At 37.2% G+C, this 18896-nt stretch overlaps 1 protein-coding gene across 4 annotated transcripts; it reads left to right on the plus strand.

Annotated features, from left to right (window-relative positions):
* Positions 1 to 239: 239 nt before the first annotated feature.
* On the plus strand, positions 240 to 18345 carry LOC124376549 (adenylate kinase 9-like). 4 transcript variants are annotated; one of them, XM_046835696.1, is made up of 33 exons: positions 240 to 287; positions 1096 to 1238; positions 1892 to 1955; positions 2043 to 2095; positions 2196 to 2292; positions 2487 to 2599; positions 2780 to 2920; positions 3109 to 3216; positions 3988 to 4062; positions 4206 to 4307; positions 4400 to 4539; positions 4743 to 5059; positions 5371 to 5501; positions 6042 to 6192; positions 6625 to 6819; positions 7290 to 7393; positions 7475 to 7675; positions 8395 to 8652; positions 10738 to 10859; positions 11067 to 11286; positions 11378 to 11440; positions 11535 to 11741; positions 11862 to 12080; positions 13388 to 13601; positions 13748 to 13949; positions 14416 to 14562; positions 14751 to 14968; positions 15342 to 15538; positions 16364 to 16533; positions 16716 to 16814; positions 16902 to 17004; positions 17176 to 17290; positions 17422 to 18345. In XM_046835696.1, exons 2-33 carry the CDS (start codon positions 1119 to 1121, stop codon positions 17640 to 17642), a joined length of 4887 nt encoding a protein of 1628 aa, XP_046691652.1. In that variant the 5' UTR covers positions 240 to 287; positions 1096 to 1118; the 3' UTR covers positions 17643 to 18345. The 4 variants fall into 4 exon arrangements, with proteins under 4 accessions (XP_046691652.1, XP_046691654.1, XP_046691653.1 ...); XM_046835698.1 differs by having other exon boundaries at positions 241 to 287; positions 1093 to 1238; XM_046835697.1 differs by having other exon boundaries at positions 244 to 287; positions 1079 to 1238.
* Positions 18346 to 18896: the final 551 nt, after the last annotated feature.

An 18896-nucleotide genomic window follows, 5' to 3' on the forward strand; every position in this document is an offset into this window, starting at 1 on the left:
GTTTCTGGACATAATATTTACCATGCAGAAATGTAAAAGTTCACAACATATGTAAACATTTTGCTTTTGTGTGTAAGAACATCTAACATATTTAAAAAAAAAATTTATATTTATTTTATATAATATTTATAATGCATTTATTTACACGGAACTCCAAAATGGCGGACACATTGACGCATCTACTGTATGCGCATGCGCTTTAAGCGGGGAGAGTTGCCATGGTGACATGTAAACGGAGAGTGAATGTCCTGGAGGCTGCAGGTTGAAAGACGCTGCGCAAACTGAAGGTAAGGAAATCGGCTGAGTCGACAAACTGAAATAAAACAGCACCAGAAGTCAGGTACTGAGTCTCCGAGTCTCTCGGATGAGCTACATTTACATAGATGTGTAGATAATTAGCTTCTCATACAGCTGCAGTGAGAGTGATGGTCAGGTTTGATGTTCCGCTATTACCTCGTCCGACACCGATATCTCTGATAAGTTGGTGGTAAAAACCAATATATCACTGTTTTATCATGTGATTTATTCATGGTTCATGTCTATGCCCTGTTCACAAGACTCTAATATGGGAACCACCACAAGTCCTGACCATCTATTCTTCTGACACATTTATTAATTTTGATAAATCACATCTTGAAAGCTTAAGAGCAGGTGCTCACTGATTTTATATATATATATATATATATGTTAATTCTAATCTCATATTAATCACTTGCTGTGAATATACTGATTTGTAAAAGATGATAGAAAACACTTAATGATGCAAAAGCTTTACAAAGGTAAAACACAGCATTAGGTGAGGACAGGACAGATGAGGTGAGGACATGTTAGATGACGTTAGATGAGGTGAGGGCATGGTAGAAGTTTAAGAAATGATGTGAGGTTAGTTGAGGTAAGGACAGGGAAGGACTGTTAAGGTGAGGACATGTGAGGACACAATACTATTTGTTTTAAGTATAAACAGTAAATCTCCTGATGTGTGCTGTATTTTCAGTGTCAGCTTTTATTTGACTCCAGCACCTTTTTTACTGTATTTTTTATTTTATTTGCATTTGATTTCCTCTCTCAACAAATGCAGTATTATTTGCTCAGCAGATTACTGAGCGTTTGTTTTGATCATGGAGTCTCATGGTGATAGTACGTGTGCCGATCCCTTGTCTGACTGTCTGATAGAGGATGAAGTTGAGAATGAATTTCTGTGCTCCAAGCCTACTTGCTTCATTATCCTGGGGAAACCGGTGAGTTGAAACCTTCTGTATGATAAATACATACCTCAAGATACACTTGTATTGTATTGTAATCGTAACAGTACAATAATTATTGTACGTTTTCCGTACACTATATGGCTGAAATAAGATAAGACTTTATTGTCACTCTGCTTTAGTGCAAATAATGTTAATGGAACAATGCTACCTGTTTTAAAAAAAATTTTATACAACAACATAAAGTAACATTTGTAATATAATGTATATGAACACATGAAACACCTGGCCATAACACAAATATGTGCATCTTCTCCGAACTCCAAAAAGTGAGAAGCACTTGTATGCAATTTTTGATCATTGTAACTTAGAGGCCTAAATCCTGTTTTAGCACGACAATGCACGTGTTTAGAACACGATCATGGTGAAGACTCTGTGTGTTAAGGCTTAATTAAGCCGTCACCTCCTCAAACTCTCAGAATCCCTTTAGGATGAACTGGAACCAATGTAGCTGAATGAACAGTAATGGCTCCATGACTATTTACCCAAAATCCAGTGGAAAACACACAGTGTATCATATATTTAAGTGTAGAAGAGAAAAAGTGTAATACTTATTCAGGCCGCGCTTAAAAAAGATGCACTCGGATAAACTCGGACATGTGTTCTGATTTATTTATTTTTTTCTAAAGGGGATTGGAAAGTCTACCCTCGCCAGAAAATTCGCCAAGACCTGGGGTTGTGTCCTCATTGATGGTAATGTTTAGTCTCTCATTTCCCTCAGTCAACCACCCCTGAGTTCTCTTCTGTTGTATATTCTCTAATGATACATTTTTTCTGCAGACACAGAGTTGCTCGGCACTCACCTTCACGATGGTACAGAGCAAGCAAAAGAGGTGTGTGCATGTTAGGTTTAATTTCTGTACATATTTGAAATCATGTCCCCAGAGGCACTTTTTTACCATTGTAAAATTGGATGTGATGTCTGGATTTTAGCTGTTAGCCATCCTGGCTGAAGGGAAGAACATTCCAGAGGAGAGGATTGTGACGTTAATTCTTGATAAGCTCAAATCGCCCGAGGTGGAAAGCTATGGTAAGGTGACCTAAAGTAATTTCTTGTGGTAAACGATTTGTATTCAAGAGATTACCAAAATATAATTGAATTGTATTAAATTAAATTGAAAGACAGTCGATTGTAAAGGATGTGGTTGCTACAAACTTTATAGCTTGTAAAAAGTTCTTCAGGTAGGCAGAAGCTTATAAGTGGTCCATGTTGTGCTTGAGCAGGCTATGTTCTGTCCTGCTTACCATCAATGTCTGAGGAATATCTGAAGATTCGTGAGCAAATAGATTTAGTGAAAAACCAAAAACTTCCACCAGACTTCATCATCAATATAAAGGTAAACTTTATCCTTCCATCACCTTGTTGGTCCACAATGAAATTGAGTAAACACCAAACAATTATAGAACAAAAGGTTCACCACAGGTCACTTTGCTGAACCCTGTATAGCAGTGTAACCATGCGGTTTGTGCCTGTTTGAATAGTTTACATAAGTACTGCTTGTTCTCTTCGGCTGCAGTGTGCAGACATTGACCTGATCAACCGACTTGCATGCCAGAAGCAGCACTATAACACAGAGCAGTGGAACAAGGTGTTATCTGAGAGAGATGCAGAAGAAAAAAGTGAGGACGATGACAAAGAGGAGGAAGACGAGCAGGAGGTGAAAAAAGCTGACGTATATGAAAGAATGAATGCGAAAATTAAATGGTTGCAAGTTTTGGCAATTGTGCTCAACAGTTATAATACAGGATAGGCACGGTCATGCTTAGTAGTTCGCTTTCTGAGTGTGTGTGTGTGTGTGTGTGTGTGTGTGTGTGTGTGTGTGTGTGTGTGTGTGTGTTTGTGCAGAGGGATATGCATGCTCCAGGTCACTTGGTGAGGGTAAAAGAAACGTACCCAGAGGAGGCCCATCGCAGGATTCACCTTTACACCCAAAACATGCTCATGCCTTTGGAGGTGGGAAAATCTTTACTTAATATATTTATTGTCTATTCAGATATAGTGCACTTATATACACTGTATATTAGGGTTGTGTATCTCCATAACAGAGGCCAATTTGCATCTCGAAGCATAGCCAATGATACGATACGTTTAAGATAAATTTGAAGCAGCTACTGATGCGATATGATTCGATTCACCCCTATTACAATGCAGTGTGATCCGATTACGATTCTATTCTCTGCAATAAGACGCAAAGGAAAAAATCTGATGCTCTGTGATTCAATATAGTACAGGTAGTTCACTTTTATGGTTCAGACAGACATCAAATCATCAATTTACTTAAGTGCCTTATGACTTCGTACTCATGGCCCTTTCACACACAGGTTTTTGTAATGCAAAAAGAAAAAATATGAAATAAAACCAGACGTTCTTTTCCTGTTGTGTCTCCAGGAAGATGCAGCTCTACCTCTGCCATGTTAATCTGTATTCTATTTGACTCTCAAGACACGCCTTGTTCACAGTAGTGTTGTGAAACGTTATATTCTTGTAGCAGCAGTGGTGCAGCAGTGGTGCATGAAAATACTGATATAGAGTAATACAATCCAAATGTCCTAATTTCAAACTAATTTAGAAAAATTACCATGTCTAGTACCATTTCATTTCCACCATACAATGTTTCTATCAGGATTTCATTCAAGTGCATTTCTTAATATATTTATTTTTACAATGAATATTTGTTAAAGTGCAGCCTTAAAGTGTTTTTTATTTCTGTTGTTGTGTGTGTAGGACTTCATGGCAGCTCATGACCCACGGTTTTTAATTGAGCTGGATGGAAACAAGAATCCAGAAGAGCTTTTGAGGGTGAGTGACCACTGTCTTATGAATATAATCTACTCTACACTGATTCAGCTGTTGGTAAAATTAAAATTAAATATAAAGCATTTTTCTGCATTTGTGTGTGTGTGTGTGTGTGTGTGTGTGTGTGTGTGTGTGTGTGTGTTCAGTGTCTAGTAGCCCGCCTAGACTTCATGGCTGTGAGAAGATCAGCAGCTCCTATGCGATTGGTAAGCCCAGATGAGGAGGAACTGCCAAAGGAGATGGACACTGTAAGATGAAAATCTAATGCACCTTCTGATTACAATTACAAGCCCTGCTGCTTGCGCTGCTTTACGTATATTTCTTGTCTCACCCCATGTAGGAAGAGTTGTTGGAGATCCTGTCCTCCAGCAAGACCATAGCACCAGGCTATTACTGGCAAAGGAGTCGATGGAGCTGCACTTGCCCTGTTGCTCTTAAAGAAGGCAAAATAATCAAGGGCAAACCGATATATTCTGTCAGGTCAGTGGACCAGAAACGAACAGTATTAGAGGTGCAAATACTAATATTAACATTACTTGATGAGAACAATCAGTGTGGCTATAAAACCCAAATGAGTCATTAGGTTTCTTCATCTCTGCCTGGGAAATCGGTGCTAAATGTTGGGAATAGATATGTTTTTCCATTTACCATGTTTTCTTTTTGTCGTTTCTCTGTTCCACTAGTTACCTAAATAAATTTTACCTGCTGTCCTCTAATGAGGCTCTGCAGAAGTTCATGGTAAAGCCAAGATGGTACCTGGTTCCACCCATGCCACGTCCACCCTGCAGAGTGTCTGTGATCGGGCCACCACAGTCTGGAAAGAGCACTCTGAGTGCACTTTTGGCTGAGCATTATGGTGCCGTTGTGATAGACATGAATATGCTGATGGATGACGGCTTGGACAAAATGAGGCAAGAACGGCTGGAGAAAACGCATCAGGGTGCAGTGATTTCAGCCCTGGAAAAAGTCAAGGCGAGGATGATGGGCGAGGATGAGTCTGGTGAGAGTGGACTGAGAAACTTCACGTTCTAGAAATTCAATCATTTCCCCAAATATTCAGGGGAGGTCAGATGTGACAAAATGTAACTTAATGAATTAATAGTTCAACAATGAAATTTCAGAAGTAGTGACGAACATTGTAAGTAGTTAAGAATGTAATAGAGTGCCATTAACAAAAACTGTGGCTTCAACCTGTGAGTTTGTTGTACAGGGTTACAGACAGATGTACAGATTAACTGTTGTGACTTTTATTATTTTCACCTGCAACACAATGATATGTGAAACATATTGTTGCCATGTGTGTGACTGTAGAAATGGAAGTAAAGGAGGATCACCCGGAAGTTCAAGCTCTAGTAGAAGAAGCCATGAAAAAAGCAGAATTGATGTCAATAGAACTAACAGATGAAGTGTATGCAGATGTCTTAAAAAAACGGATCTCAGAGGTAGTGTAACTGTGCTTACATTAAAATAATGTGTTAATATTAGAGGTCGACTGATTAATGGGTACTGATAGTGGGAGGTGGTAGCTCAGTGGTTAAGGTATTGGACTTTGGATCGGAAGGTCCTGGGTTCAAATTAAAGCACCACCGAGATGCTACTGCAGGGCTTTTTTTCTGGGTTGCGTTATACATTACGAAGGCGGCCTCTAGAGGCGAATCACTAACACTGACATGTCTTTTTTAAATTCATTTGAGATGTTTTTATTTATTTGGAGTGTTTCTTTTTGTTTAATTTTGAATGCACATCTTCTATTTTCCTCAATATTCATTATTATAATGAATATATACATTTTTACTTTTTTAAGATTCAGTACTAATGGCTGATTAATCGGTTATTGCCAAGTACGATCCAACCCAGCTATCGGTATCAGTGAAATCAGTATCGGTCAGCCTCTAGTAAATATAGTATGATAACTATTTATTATTGCATTTAGTCATGCTGACTGTGAATAATGACTGATATAATCAACCGTGGATTGTTAGATTCAGGCAGAAGATGCTGATGCCGAGTTTAAAAGGGGCTGGGTGCTGGACAACTTTCCTACCACCGAAACTCAGCTGACATTTATCCAGGAACAGCATCCTGACCTCACTCCTGATATGGTGTTCTGCCTCATAGACAGTGCGGCGGAAGGTGAAGTTGATTGTGATTTTATCCGACACACACATTTTTGCAGAGTTCGATTGCTTGTTTTAGTAATGTGTGGTCTTATTAATTGCATCTACCTTCAAGCATTCTTAATCTGTCATTCAGACCATGTGTTTTACAGCAAGAAATACTGTAGGTACAGGCGCTCTACCCGAGTGTCTTTGTTTCACATCAATCTGTATAAAATTATTCCAAGTGCAATACATATATGTTCATTTAGATTAGATCAGCTTTCACAGTAGACGGCCTTAGGATTTTAATTCAGTAGAAATGAATAGGTATTTAATGTCGAAATTGGATTATATCTTTACATTTTATATCCAGACAATAAATATTACAGTATGTTTTGGGGTGAAAATAGGAATGTGTAATAGAGTTCATGTCTGCTTAATAAATTGAGTTTGTGTGTTTTTGTAGTGTCGAATTTGCCCAGTACTTGGGAACAGGGCAAAACGCCAGGCCCAGAGATGGAAATGTACAAGCTGCAGCTAAGGAAGTTTATGCAGGAATGGAATAGCATGGAGTCCACCATTGCTGTCTGCTATGCTACACTGGATATCGCCAACCAAAAGCCAGACGTCCTGCTCCAGAACATGATTGACCAAATGGAGAGTATGTCAAAATATCTCTTTTTAATTTTGAACTCGGCAACATTGAAAGCTGGTTTACACCAGAAATATTTAGGGATTTCTCCACACTCCTCTTAAATGTAGCACTTATGCATCTGTTTGACCACCCCTTTCTATGCACATCAACGTTATATACAATGAGCCTACATTGCTCTAGCCTTTTTTTTGATAGATTCATGTTTCTTTTTTTAACCCTTACTCATATCAATAATAGAAACACATTAAAATCACACTGTCTATATTCTGTGAGGTGGAAATTAATTAGGTGCATGTAAATTGTGAGTGGTGACATATGAATGTCCACACTATGTAGCTTCTTTACAAGTTATGAATTTCTGTGTAAATGTTCATTCAGTAGATTTCATTAATTTCCTGGGAGTTTTTGCATGTCACAGAATGTATATTTTGTTCAAATGATCAATGGCACTTTCTTATTTTGATTTTGTAATTTAGAACAATTTAAGAACAAGGCCCACTATATGTCCAGCATTGATCAGGATAAAGAGGAGGAAGAGGAGGAGGATGAGGATGCCCATGAGGAGGAAGATGAAGCAGAGGTTGGTGCATACGCTAAAACCAAAGTTCATAGGTGTAATGTTTTCTTATATCACTGTCAAACTACTTGCATCCATCCCTAGGAAAAGAGCAGTAACTGGAGGCTTGGGGATTCTAATAAGTACTGCCCGGTGGTGCTGAAGGAGAGCGGCACTTTGGTTCCCTGCACGAGTGGCATTGCTGCAAAATACAGGGAAAAGGTGTACTTCCTTTCTAGTAGAAAAGCATGGGAGAAGTTCATGCAGAAGCCAGAGTTTTATGTCGCAACTACACATCTACTCAAGGTCGGAGATCATCAAATAATTTAAATATCAATAAATGTTAAAAATGTTTTTTATTGAACTGTAAAAAATTGTGATTATAAAATGCTGTCTTTACCAGTGTGAGGCAAAGTACATTTAGATATTTTCCAATGTATTACAAGGATTATTTTGAAAGAATATAATAAAGGTCGACTGATGGTGTACCTGCCGATACCTGATTAATCAACCGATAGTTGAATGGATACTGGATAAAAAAACAAACAAACATAACACTCCTGAATAGTGGAATAATACTGAATTTTATTACAAACATAAAATATACAGGCTAAATCATGAAAATGTGCTAAAGGAAATATATATATATATATATATATATATATATATATATATATATATATATATATATATATATATATATATATATGAATGCATACATTTAATTATATAATTAATACATTTTAAATAATAAATATAATATAGCGCTCTCTATGCAGGGCACAGTCTCACGTGTAAAAACAATCAGCACATGGGGTCAGTGATAAAGGCCACTTTTATAATGACAGCTGACTGAAAGCTGGAAAAACTATCGGTATGGATTTTGGAAACCGATTAACCGGTCAACCTCTAGAACATATCTTGGAGTTTTGAAGAAATCTTAGAAATGTCCATCATATTTTTTTATTGCATAAGTATTCTTGCATAACCTAAATAAACACCTCATATTTTCCTCATATCTAAAGCCTCCTGCCCTGCGTTTGTTCCTGCTGGGAGTACGTGGCTCAGGAAAAACCACTCATGGCCGATGGCTGGCGCAGCAGTTGGGTCTCTTTCATATCCAGTTCCGCGAGCTGCTGCAAGAGCTGATCCTGCCCCAGACTCATACCCGTGTGCCCTATGCTGATGAGGTTGAGCCACCTGAAGAGCCACCTGAAGAGCTGCAAAGTTTGCTGCAGGAACATCCCCAGTCCACAGCTTCTCCTGTCGAGCCAGAGGATGAGGTGAGCTGAAAGGAAATTCTATTTAATAATAAAGACCATACAAAAGTAGGTATGGAGAAGATTCTATAGCTGATTAAAAGTATGAAAATCAGGCTGCCACTTAACATCAGAAACAGTCCTTCTGGTTCCTTCACAATACACAAATATGACAACTGTTTTCTAAGCTAATGTTTGAATTAAGCAATGCTTAAATTATCTATTATACCTTTGGACTTATTTCTCTCTTCATATGTATTTTACTTTTTATTTTACGATCATTATGGCCAAACGTTTTTTGTTTCATTTGAGCACTAAACACTCCTCCAAAAAAAACAAGAGTTTATGTTGATGTAGGACTTTTTTTATGGTAGATGGTACATATTTATATATCAGTTCTTTCGTTCTTGTCTTGAGGTTTAGTCAACTTTTTCATTTGTTTGTAGTAGTGGTGTAAAGGTACACAAAACACATTTTACTATATTGATATAGTATATATCTATATAGTATAAATTGAGTAATTGATTAAATTGTCACAAATTAAATTATTAATATGATTATGATGATTAAATACAAATAAACAAATAGAAAATTTCAATTTGGTAAATACAGTCTATATAAGTGTGTGTGTGTGTGTGTGTGTGTGTGTGTGTCTTTTACATTTAATATAAAATTTTCTTAACTGCTCTATTTATTTGAGCATACTTTAGCAAATGTCTGCATTTAAGAAACAAGACAGTTATTTATTTATTCGTTCAATTTATTTATTCATAATATTAATAATGCTCCCTTCCATCATTCGTTCATACAAAACGAGTAGCCCCAGTGACACTGCACTCAAAGTGTGAGGCTGAGACTTAACAAACTTGTGGTTAACCAATTAATTAACCAATTAATGTTCATTAGGGAACCCAGATTTCAACTATGTCCAAAAACAAGGATTGGCGTAAAACAAGGATTTTATTGGGTACACATGCGCACCGCACAGAAAGTCCTGTACCCAAATGGTTCGGTACAAATACGTGTACCGATACACCGCTAGTTTGTGGAGATGCTGATGATGTCCAGAATTCTTTGTCATATGGACAATTTGGTTATGCAGATAAAAAGGCTTGACCAGTACACAACAATCCTCTTGATTGCTATTCAGTGTGTCTCACAGAGGGCTATGCAACTGAAGCATTGATATATCAAACATTTTTAAAAACGCTAGCTAGAAAAGGATTCACATTGTGAAGGTAACTAATCTTTTTTATTTTGCTGGAATTGTCCTTGTTTGCTGGAATTAAATAATCAATAATTTCATATTACTATAAGATGGTATCAAAACTTTCAAGACAAGTTTACAAGAAAGTTCTTTATTTATCTACATGTGTCCTGGAAGTCTTCTTTTCAAAGTGTGTCAAGCACCTTCTGCGATTTGTGCCGGCTCTCTGCAACAATGTCAAAACGGCAAACTTTGGCCCATATCTTCATCTTAGGGAAGAGGGTGAAGTCCGCAGGAGCCAAATCTTGCTAGTAGGGTGGGTGCGGAAGTGAGATCATGTGAATTGTTCTCCGATGCTCATCATGCACAAGTTGCCAAATGGTTTTGACATTTCCAGGGGTTCAGCCTGTTAAAGGTCTTCTTGATCTCTTGCCGTCTTCCAGTGATGTTATTCGGCTCTGGAAGTGTGCATATGTGGCAGATTTTCACAGTTTCACGCAGAATTGCACATTTGCTCTTTGTTCTAACTTGCTGTACATGATTAAATCGCAGACGTGGTAACACACACGGTCGGAATAGCACCAGTTAGCACCAATAGTCTTAACTTTTCAATACCACCTCGTATATGATTGTGTACCATTGTGATTGGAGTACAATTTTACACTAAATTTCTTTATCGATACAAAGGATTAACATTGTGCATGTAATAATTTGTTTTGCTTGAATTGTCCTTTTTTGCTAAAATTATATGATTAATGTTTTATATTTCATATAACGATTTGTTGATTTATTCAAATCACATCTATTAAGAACAATGGATTGGTTGAAGTATTTTGAATTTATTGTGCATTTTGTGTACGAAGACCAAAAGCTCATTGTTTTTGTGCATGTCCTGTTCTTAGGAGACTCCAGCCTTGACAAATGAAGAACAACTCATAAAGTCTTATTTGTCCGATGGACAGCCTTTGCCACACAATATCTTAGAGAATGTTCTGCTGCAGTTCTGGCATCAAGAGCCATACAAGTAAAGTTTTTCCATGCAATGTTCAAATTCAAAATATTTGTATGTTCTTATATATATATATATATATATATATATATATATATATATATATATATATATATATATATATATATATATATATATATATATATATATATATATATATATATATATATATATATATATATATATATATATATATTCACTGCCTTTCTATGGTTCTCATAGGTCAACAGGCTTTATTCTTGAGGGTTTTCCTCAAAATTCAGAGGAGGTGTCCTTTCTAGTGGAGAACAACTTATACCCAGATACCACCTTAAATATGTCTATAGACGTCTCAGAAGTGGTAAAGCGTCTGCTGCCCCCACGGCTAGAAAGATGGAGAGAGAGGTGTGCACGAAGGAGAGGGCAAATGGAGTTACTAAAACAGCTACGCAACCAAATTAGAGTGAGAAAGAAAACAATGAGATTCATCACAATTATGTTTATCATTAAGGACAGTTATTAGCATTCTGTTAATGATTTTTTTTCTCAATTAGGAGGAGGCCGTTGCCAAAAGAAGAGCTGAACTTTTACCGGAATTTACACCCGAGATCCCCAGTGTAAGTCATGACTATAGTTCTCATAGCTAACACTGTAATGCACTGGGATACAACCTCAAAATGACCTTACTGTCCTTTCGTCCCCTATGATAAGAACTATGATGATCAGGAGTTGCAGGAAGAAGATGAAGAGCAACCGAACTGGGAGCAAGAACTGGAAGAAAGACTGCTGGAGGAGTTTCCCATGGAGGAGCTAGAGGACGGAGAGGAAGAAGAGCCCGAAGCCGATGCAACGGATCGGATAGGAACAGAGATCAGTGAGAGGTTTGAAAGGGATGACAGCAACCTCACAATTGTAATGGTAAGCACTGTTTGGAAATGTAGTTTATTCATATGAATTGAAATTAAATCAGTAGAAAATAATCTCTTTTTTTTTTTTGCCAAATACAACTGAAGATGCAAGTAAACTTTTTTTTCTCAGGAGCTTTTGAATGAAAACCGTATTCCTCACCTTATAATCAGTGCCGGCCGGAAGCCTTGCATTGTGCATGCCCAGCTACTAAAGCAAGTCAAGCCCTTGATGGAAAACAGGAAATCTCTATTTCACAGCTGTCATCCCATCAGCTATGCCATTGCTCGGAAACTCCTGCACTTCTCTTACAAGTTCTACAGTGCCTTTGGGTGTTGGGATCCTGTCCGGGTTTGTTATATAGTGTTAGAGTTTATGCTCTATTTCATTGAATTTTCTTTTTTTTGCCATCATCACTACAAAACCACAATGTTTACAAGTACAAAAAATGTAGTGTAAACTAATACAGCCTTGTACCTCACAGTGGTGGACGAAGTACACAAATCATGTACTTGAGTTAAATGTACTTAAGTATCCAATGTACTATTATTTAATTTGGCTATAATGTTATTTTTAATGTCATTTTTTTTGTCACAAGACTCCTACATTTACTTTGTTATTGTTCACCACTGGTAGCTCATGTATCCAGTTGGGATTTCTATTTAAGTTACATGCTTTCTGCTTGAGCCACCACTAGACTTCACAGGCTCTTGAACAAAAAACCTCTATCAAGGTTAAGCTTAATTTAAAATGTTTATAATTCAACGTGTACTGAGTTGGTGACTATGTTAATATTTTTTTGACAAAACCTTTCTATTTATGTATATTTACTTTACATTGGTCTTTGAACTAATTTTTTTAATTGTTAAAATTTAAAACTTACTCCAACTTTTTTGATCGGAAGCATTCAAGATAGAGTAGAATATTATCTCGATTTACGCTTGTAAACACAAGAAACTCGTCTCAAGCCAATTTAAGTCTAATAAAATATCTTAAAAGCTGGGATTCCTTATGTTTACATATTTCCTGCAGTGACATGTAGTGGAAAGATCAGACTGGTTTACACACTAATAATAATATTTTACAAGCCAGTCAATGCCGGTAAATTAATTAAACACTAGCTCAGCAAACTAGCTTTAGAAGAAGACCAGTTAGGATTTAAAGCAACAATTTTGATATTAGGGGCACTTTAAAACCCGAAAATCCCAGGAGAGCTATACATTTTAGTATATGACATTTTTCAGCTTAATTATGCCACAGCTTATAAAAGAGCATGTGATCCAGAAGATGTGGGTTTTGCTTACAGTTAACTAGGACTTTAGTGAAAGAAAAGATGGGTAAAAATGCTATAACTACAGTTGAAAGCTGCAAGTTATTCAGTGAAAGTGAGAGAATAGAAAAATGTTTTTTTTTGTTGCTTAATACTTTTTATCAACTGAGGGAAATATAATGTAAATATGGAGATATACACCAGTATAAGAGTTTTATAAATTAAAATGTTGAATAATGTACCTACATAATGATGTAATGGAATATTTAAGAATAAAATGCATTTATCCATGTCCTTCAAGATTACAGTATATATATATCATATATCCAAGTGAATGAAAAAATAATGACTCTTTTTTTTTTTTTTTTATTAATGCTTGGATAAATAGTATGCAGCAGGAGATCTGATCCAGCATATGCAGGACCCCCTGAAGATAAGCTACCCAATCCTCTTCCACAACTTCATCTACTTTTTCGCCTCCAAGGAGACACGCAACACCTTCATGACGAACCCTATCAAATACCTCTGCCAGCCCAAACCCAACCCTTCTCTGCCCATCAAACTTGCCATCATCGGTAGTCCAAAATCTGGAAAAACCACAGGTCACTGACCCTTGCTTTTTAATAGATACAGACATCATGGTCTGATATATCTTTATGAATATTGCTAATAATTGTATTCTACATTATAAGGTAAAATTTAAAACACAAACAAACCAAAGCTGTTTTATTTTTGTTGTGTGGACTAGTTGCTCGCATGTTTGCTCGTGAATATGGACTGGCACACCTATCCATCAGTGATGTAATACAGACAGTGCTCAAAATCCAAGACAAGACAGAGCTCGCCACTAAGACACTGAAGTACTTGATCCAAGGTTTGACTGTGCCCGATGAACTGACAATTCAGTGCTTAGAGGTGGTCCTGTTGAATGTAGTCTGCAGCACACGAGGGTAATGAATCATTTCTTTTTTTTTTTTTTATTGTCCATTTGCACATCTGATCACAGGGTATTATTTCTGTAGAAATCAAACTTACAGAAAGGTTAATACCTAATGATCTATTCTGATGAATTTTTTTTACTTTTTTTTTTACTTTCATGACTATTTCTAGTGGCTGGAAGGTTGTGATTTAAAATCCTAAACTTGAAGACTGTAATTTTTGGGCACTTCATCCAGATCTTCGGTTATTGTTCTGTTTTTATGATGTCTTTTTTTTTAAACAAAGCACAAAAAAATGTAACAATTTAATGACAGACCAAATAGCCAGACCCGTTCCAGTCCTTCGTTCCAATCTTTTACAACCCTAAAATTTATATGAATATGACAGAAATCGAATTAGAATGTTAGAATTAAAATAAGATCTATGACTGTTCTTGTAATTGCATTTAAGAAAACACTTGTTTGATCATCAACCCAGGTATGTGCTGGACGGCTTTCCCATGACCCAAAGACAGGCAGAGCTGATGGCTGCTCGCCGCATTATTCCTTTTCGAGTGATCGAGCTGCAGCTAGGCACAGAGGAAATGCTTACAAGAGGCATAAAGGATAAGATGAAGTTGAACAGGTCTGAGTCCTTGTCATGCATTGAATAATGTGTAGTTGTATGTAGTATAACTTCCACCGTGGACCTGAAAGAATGTACAAAAAAGAAATTGGTTATTATATCAATTATCAGTAAGTAAAGAAACCAATATATAAAAAAAGGGATCTCTGTAAAGTGTAGCAATGCCGTCATACTCTTTCCTTTTACAGGCCAGACACAATGCATGAGGGCACTGAGTTTCTGGACATCCGGATTTCATGTTTCAAGCGTGAGATTGAGGCTCTCAGGAAACACTTCCAGCAGCAATACCGAAACTGGGTTGCAGTTAATGCACACAAAAGCAGTTGGTGGGTATGGCATCAGGTCGTGAATGAAGTCCAGATTAGTGTGCGACACATTAACAACTACTTGAAAAGAATTCATAAAGGTGAGAGCTCAAGAAAAAAAACTTGTGGAACTCTGTTCTGTGTGCATACACACATATCCTGAATCCTAGTCAAAAATACCTGAGCATCTTGTGAGAGGTGGTAGCTTAGTGGCTAAGGCTTTGGGATTCGAAGGCTGCAAGTTCAAATCTCAGCCACACCAAGCTGCTGTTCCTGGGCCCTTGAGCAAGGCCCTTACAAGCATAGCTGCTCATTTATATGAATGAGATAAATGTAAGTCGCTCTGGATAATGGCGTCTGCCAGAAGGCATAAATGTAAATTAATAATTTCATTTTGAAGTTGTAAGCTGAGTTTTTACCACCTTATTTCCGTTCGGGATAAGATCAATATTAACTCTATAAATTTTCTCTTAGGCCAGGCGGCTAGCATTGAGCATCTGTGTATTACTCCAAGTGAGCTTCAGTCTCGGCTGGGCGAGTTTGGCCATTATTGTCCCGTGAGCCTGGCCCTACATAAACACTTGGTTGACTGCAGCCATGACACTTACCTGGAGTTGGCAGCAGAGTTCAGGGGATGCTACTACAAAATGGCATTCAGGGAATGTCTTGAGGTAGGGGTCTAATCCGATCTTAAATATTGTGTTAGACTTCACTGTTTTATCTTTGTGATATGAACACACTTCCAAAGTGTAGCATCATTTGAAAACTTTCCTACACCTGACCAAATCACTGCTACTGTCATATTATGCGAAATTTAATGAAAAAAATGCAAATGTTGTAGATAATATAATATAAATGAAAAAAAGTCGTAACAGTAAGTGCATTGTCCGGGTCTCTGTGGGGTCTTAAAAAGTCCAAAAAGTCTACAAATCAATAATCTAACTTTTACTTCTCAAAAAGTCTTAAAGTCGCTGTTAAATTCTTTTAAACAGGTCTTCATTTTCCGTTGTGAATTGTGACGCTACCTGTATTGCTTATTGAAACACTTCCGTGGCACTTTAGGATGTTTTTGTTTGTTTGTTTGTTTCTGTGATTGATTCTCTGATTGCTGTATTTAAAATATTAATAAGACCACCATGCAACAGCCAATCAGCTTTCTGTTATCAGTGCAAATCTCTCTTGGATTGTACCACAGATGTAAAACAGCTTATTTTTCAGCTATTGGGAAGTGCGAGTTTAGCGATTCTTGGCTTGAATTTAAGGCTTGGTTGACAACATATTTATGTGTAATGTATAAATTTAATTCTTAATGGTCTTGAAAAGTTGTTAAAAATATAAGATTTTCACTTGGTAAACCTGCAGAAACCCTGGTTGTACAGCATTGTGTTGGCAAAACTGTTTACAAACTGTTTTTACCTAAAAAACATCGGATTTTCAACATATACAGAAGCATTTTATAAGTCTGTCATTTTTTCCCCATCTCTCCATTACAATAGAAATTTCTTGAGGCACCAGAGCAGTTTGTGGCTCCAAATTGCCCTTATAATTTACCCCCTCCTGATCTTCTTCCTCGTAAGCTGAGTGCAGGCCAGGTGAAGAGCCACTTACCTCAGGAGGTGGAGCTGAAAGGTTTCTGTCCAGTCACTTACCTAGAAGGCCAGCAGAGGTATGAAACATTTCAGATATCATTTTGCAATTCTGAGCTTTTGTGATGAACAAACTAATCATAGCTACCAGTCAGAGTAAACTTGTGAAGTCAAGAATTTTGAGATAAGTCTTATAAATATAAATGTTACCTAAAGGCAAACAAAATGCAATCTTTTTGCTACCTTTTTCCTTTATGTAAAGGTATGAGGCTCTGGTTCAAGGCAGTGTGAACTTTGCAGTAGAATACCAGAAGAAGATCTACATTTTTGAGACGGAGGAAAAACAACATAAGTTTCTACGGTTGAGTAATGATACATGCTAGAAAGTTCAGACTATCTCTTAGCTGCGGTAATTGACTAATTAGAATATTTTTGCACCTGTTCCCAGGTCACCTGAGACCTACTGCAACCAGAACCTTCCTCATAAACTTCCACCAATGGGCAAGCCAATACAACTGACCTCATTGCCATTATTGGGCTATTTGGAACAGGTATGAAGAAAATAAATGTGGAAATGACATTTTTTTACTAATTGTTCACTAAAATTCAGATTATGTTGCATGTCAGAATATTTTTTATAAACCTAGAGTAAAAATATTAACATTTTATTGGAGGTTTTGTGGTTCTCAGACATGACTCATTGTGTTCATTCTCTATCTAAGGGAGCTGCCAGAGCCCTCATTAAAAGCTTGACAGCGTTGGGCAATCTCAAGCCAAAGTTCCCTTACCTCAGTATTAGGAGATCTGCGATACGCTTCCTGGGCTTATATCTAAAAGGTAATGATTTTGTTTTTTATGTTTATTTGCTGAGGCATCAACACTTGTTTGACTAAATATGAGGTATTTTTTGTTCTTTTAAACAAAGTAAAGCTTTATTGAATAAACTATTTTCCCCATCTATTACACAGCATATAACAGAACATCGATCAGGGATCAGAAGTACAAGAAGAAGCTGGTTCAGTATCAGGATGACTGTCAACTCATTTCCTATCTGAGCAACATTTTGACACAGAAGTTCAAACCCCCTCATGAGCTTCCCATAGATTTTAATACTAAGCTTCACAGGTTTCTTGCCTTGAAGGACTCCACTAAAACTGCTCCAGGGCTCATCAAGCTTGGAAGGAATTAATATGCACATTAACTTAATACGGAGCAGAAACGCTCATTCCAGTTTAAGGCACAAATGTAATCAATAGATTAAATGGATCTCTGTGTAAAACTTTTGAATAAAAACAGAATGATTGGCAAATCTCACAAACCCCTATTTTATTCAAAATTAAACATAGAATATCAAATGTTGAAACTGAGGAAATTCCATTCCTCATGTAAAAACTACGGTAATTTTGAATTTGATGACCGCAACATGTCTCAAAAACGTTGGTGAAAAGACAGGGGCAACAAACATTTTACAGCTCATTGGGTCAAAGGCAACAGGTCAGTAAACTAATTGAGTATAAAGACAATTGCAAACAATTTTAGCAAAACAATTTTAGAATAATGTTCCTCACTTTATGCAACATTTACAGTACATGATATCATTAAAAGAATCTGAGCATCTGGATAAATCTCTGTGCACAAAGGACAAGGGCGAAAATCAATATTGGATGTCCATAAGCTTAGTTTTTTATCCTGTTTTTTTCTAATGGAAATGAGTGCATGTTCACAGAAACACAATTTTGTCTGTTCATGACATGTTCGCCATGTCATCCACAAATGCAGGTTAAAGCTTTATTATACAATCATACAAAGAAGAAGCCACATGTGAATATGACACAGAAACGCTGCTGCCTTTTCTAGATCAAGCTCATTTAAAATGGACAGAGAATATATATAAATATACATTCTTCTTCTTCTTCTTCTTCGGCTGCTCCCATTAGGGGTCGCCACAGCGGATCATCCGTCTCCATACCACCCTGTCCTCTACATCTGCCTCTTTCACACCAACTACCTGCACGTCTTCCCTCACCACATCCATGAACCTCCTCCTTGGCCTTCCTCTTTTCCTCCTACCTGGTGGCTCCATCTTCAGCATTCTTCTACCAATATAATTCATGTCCCTTCTCTGCACATGTCCAAACCATCTCAATCTCGCCTCCCTCACCTTGTCACCAAAACATCCTACATGTGCTGTCCCTCTAATAAACTCATTTCTAATCTTGTCCATCCTCGTCACTCCCAACGAAAACCTTAACATCTTCAGCTCTGCTACCTCCAGCTCTGCCTCCTGCCTTTTACTCAATGCCACTGTCTCTAATCCATACAACATCGCAGGTCTCACCACAGTCCTATAAACTTTCCCTTTCATTCTTGCAGATACCCTACTATCACAAATCACTCCTGTCACTCTTCTCCACCCACTCCACCCTGCCTGCACTCTTTTCTT

This window comes from Silurus meridionalis, chromosome 23 (assembly GCF_014805685.1).
Source record: "Silurus meridionalis isolate SWU-2019-XX chromosome 23, ASM1480568v1, whole genome shotgun sequence".
NCBI lineage: Eukaryota > Metazoa > Chordata > Actinopteri > Siluriformes > Siluridae > Silurus > Silurus meridionalis.

Bases quoted from the DNA above. Each gene is read 5' to 3' on its own strand.
- LOC124376549 (XM_046835696.1), top strand. From the start codon at position 1,119: ATGGAGTCTCATGGTGATAGTACGTGTGCCGATCCCTTGTCTGACTGT. The intron at 2,293-2,486 runs GTAAGGTGACCT...GTGCTTGAGCAG, and splicing joins GCCCGAGGTGGAAAGCTATG to GCTATGTTCTGTCCTGCTTA. The intron at 12,081-13,387 runs GTTTGTTATATA...TTGGATAAATAG, and splicing joins GGTGTTGGGATCCTGTCCGG to TATGCAGCAGGAGATCTGAT.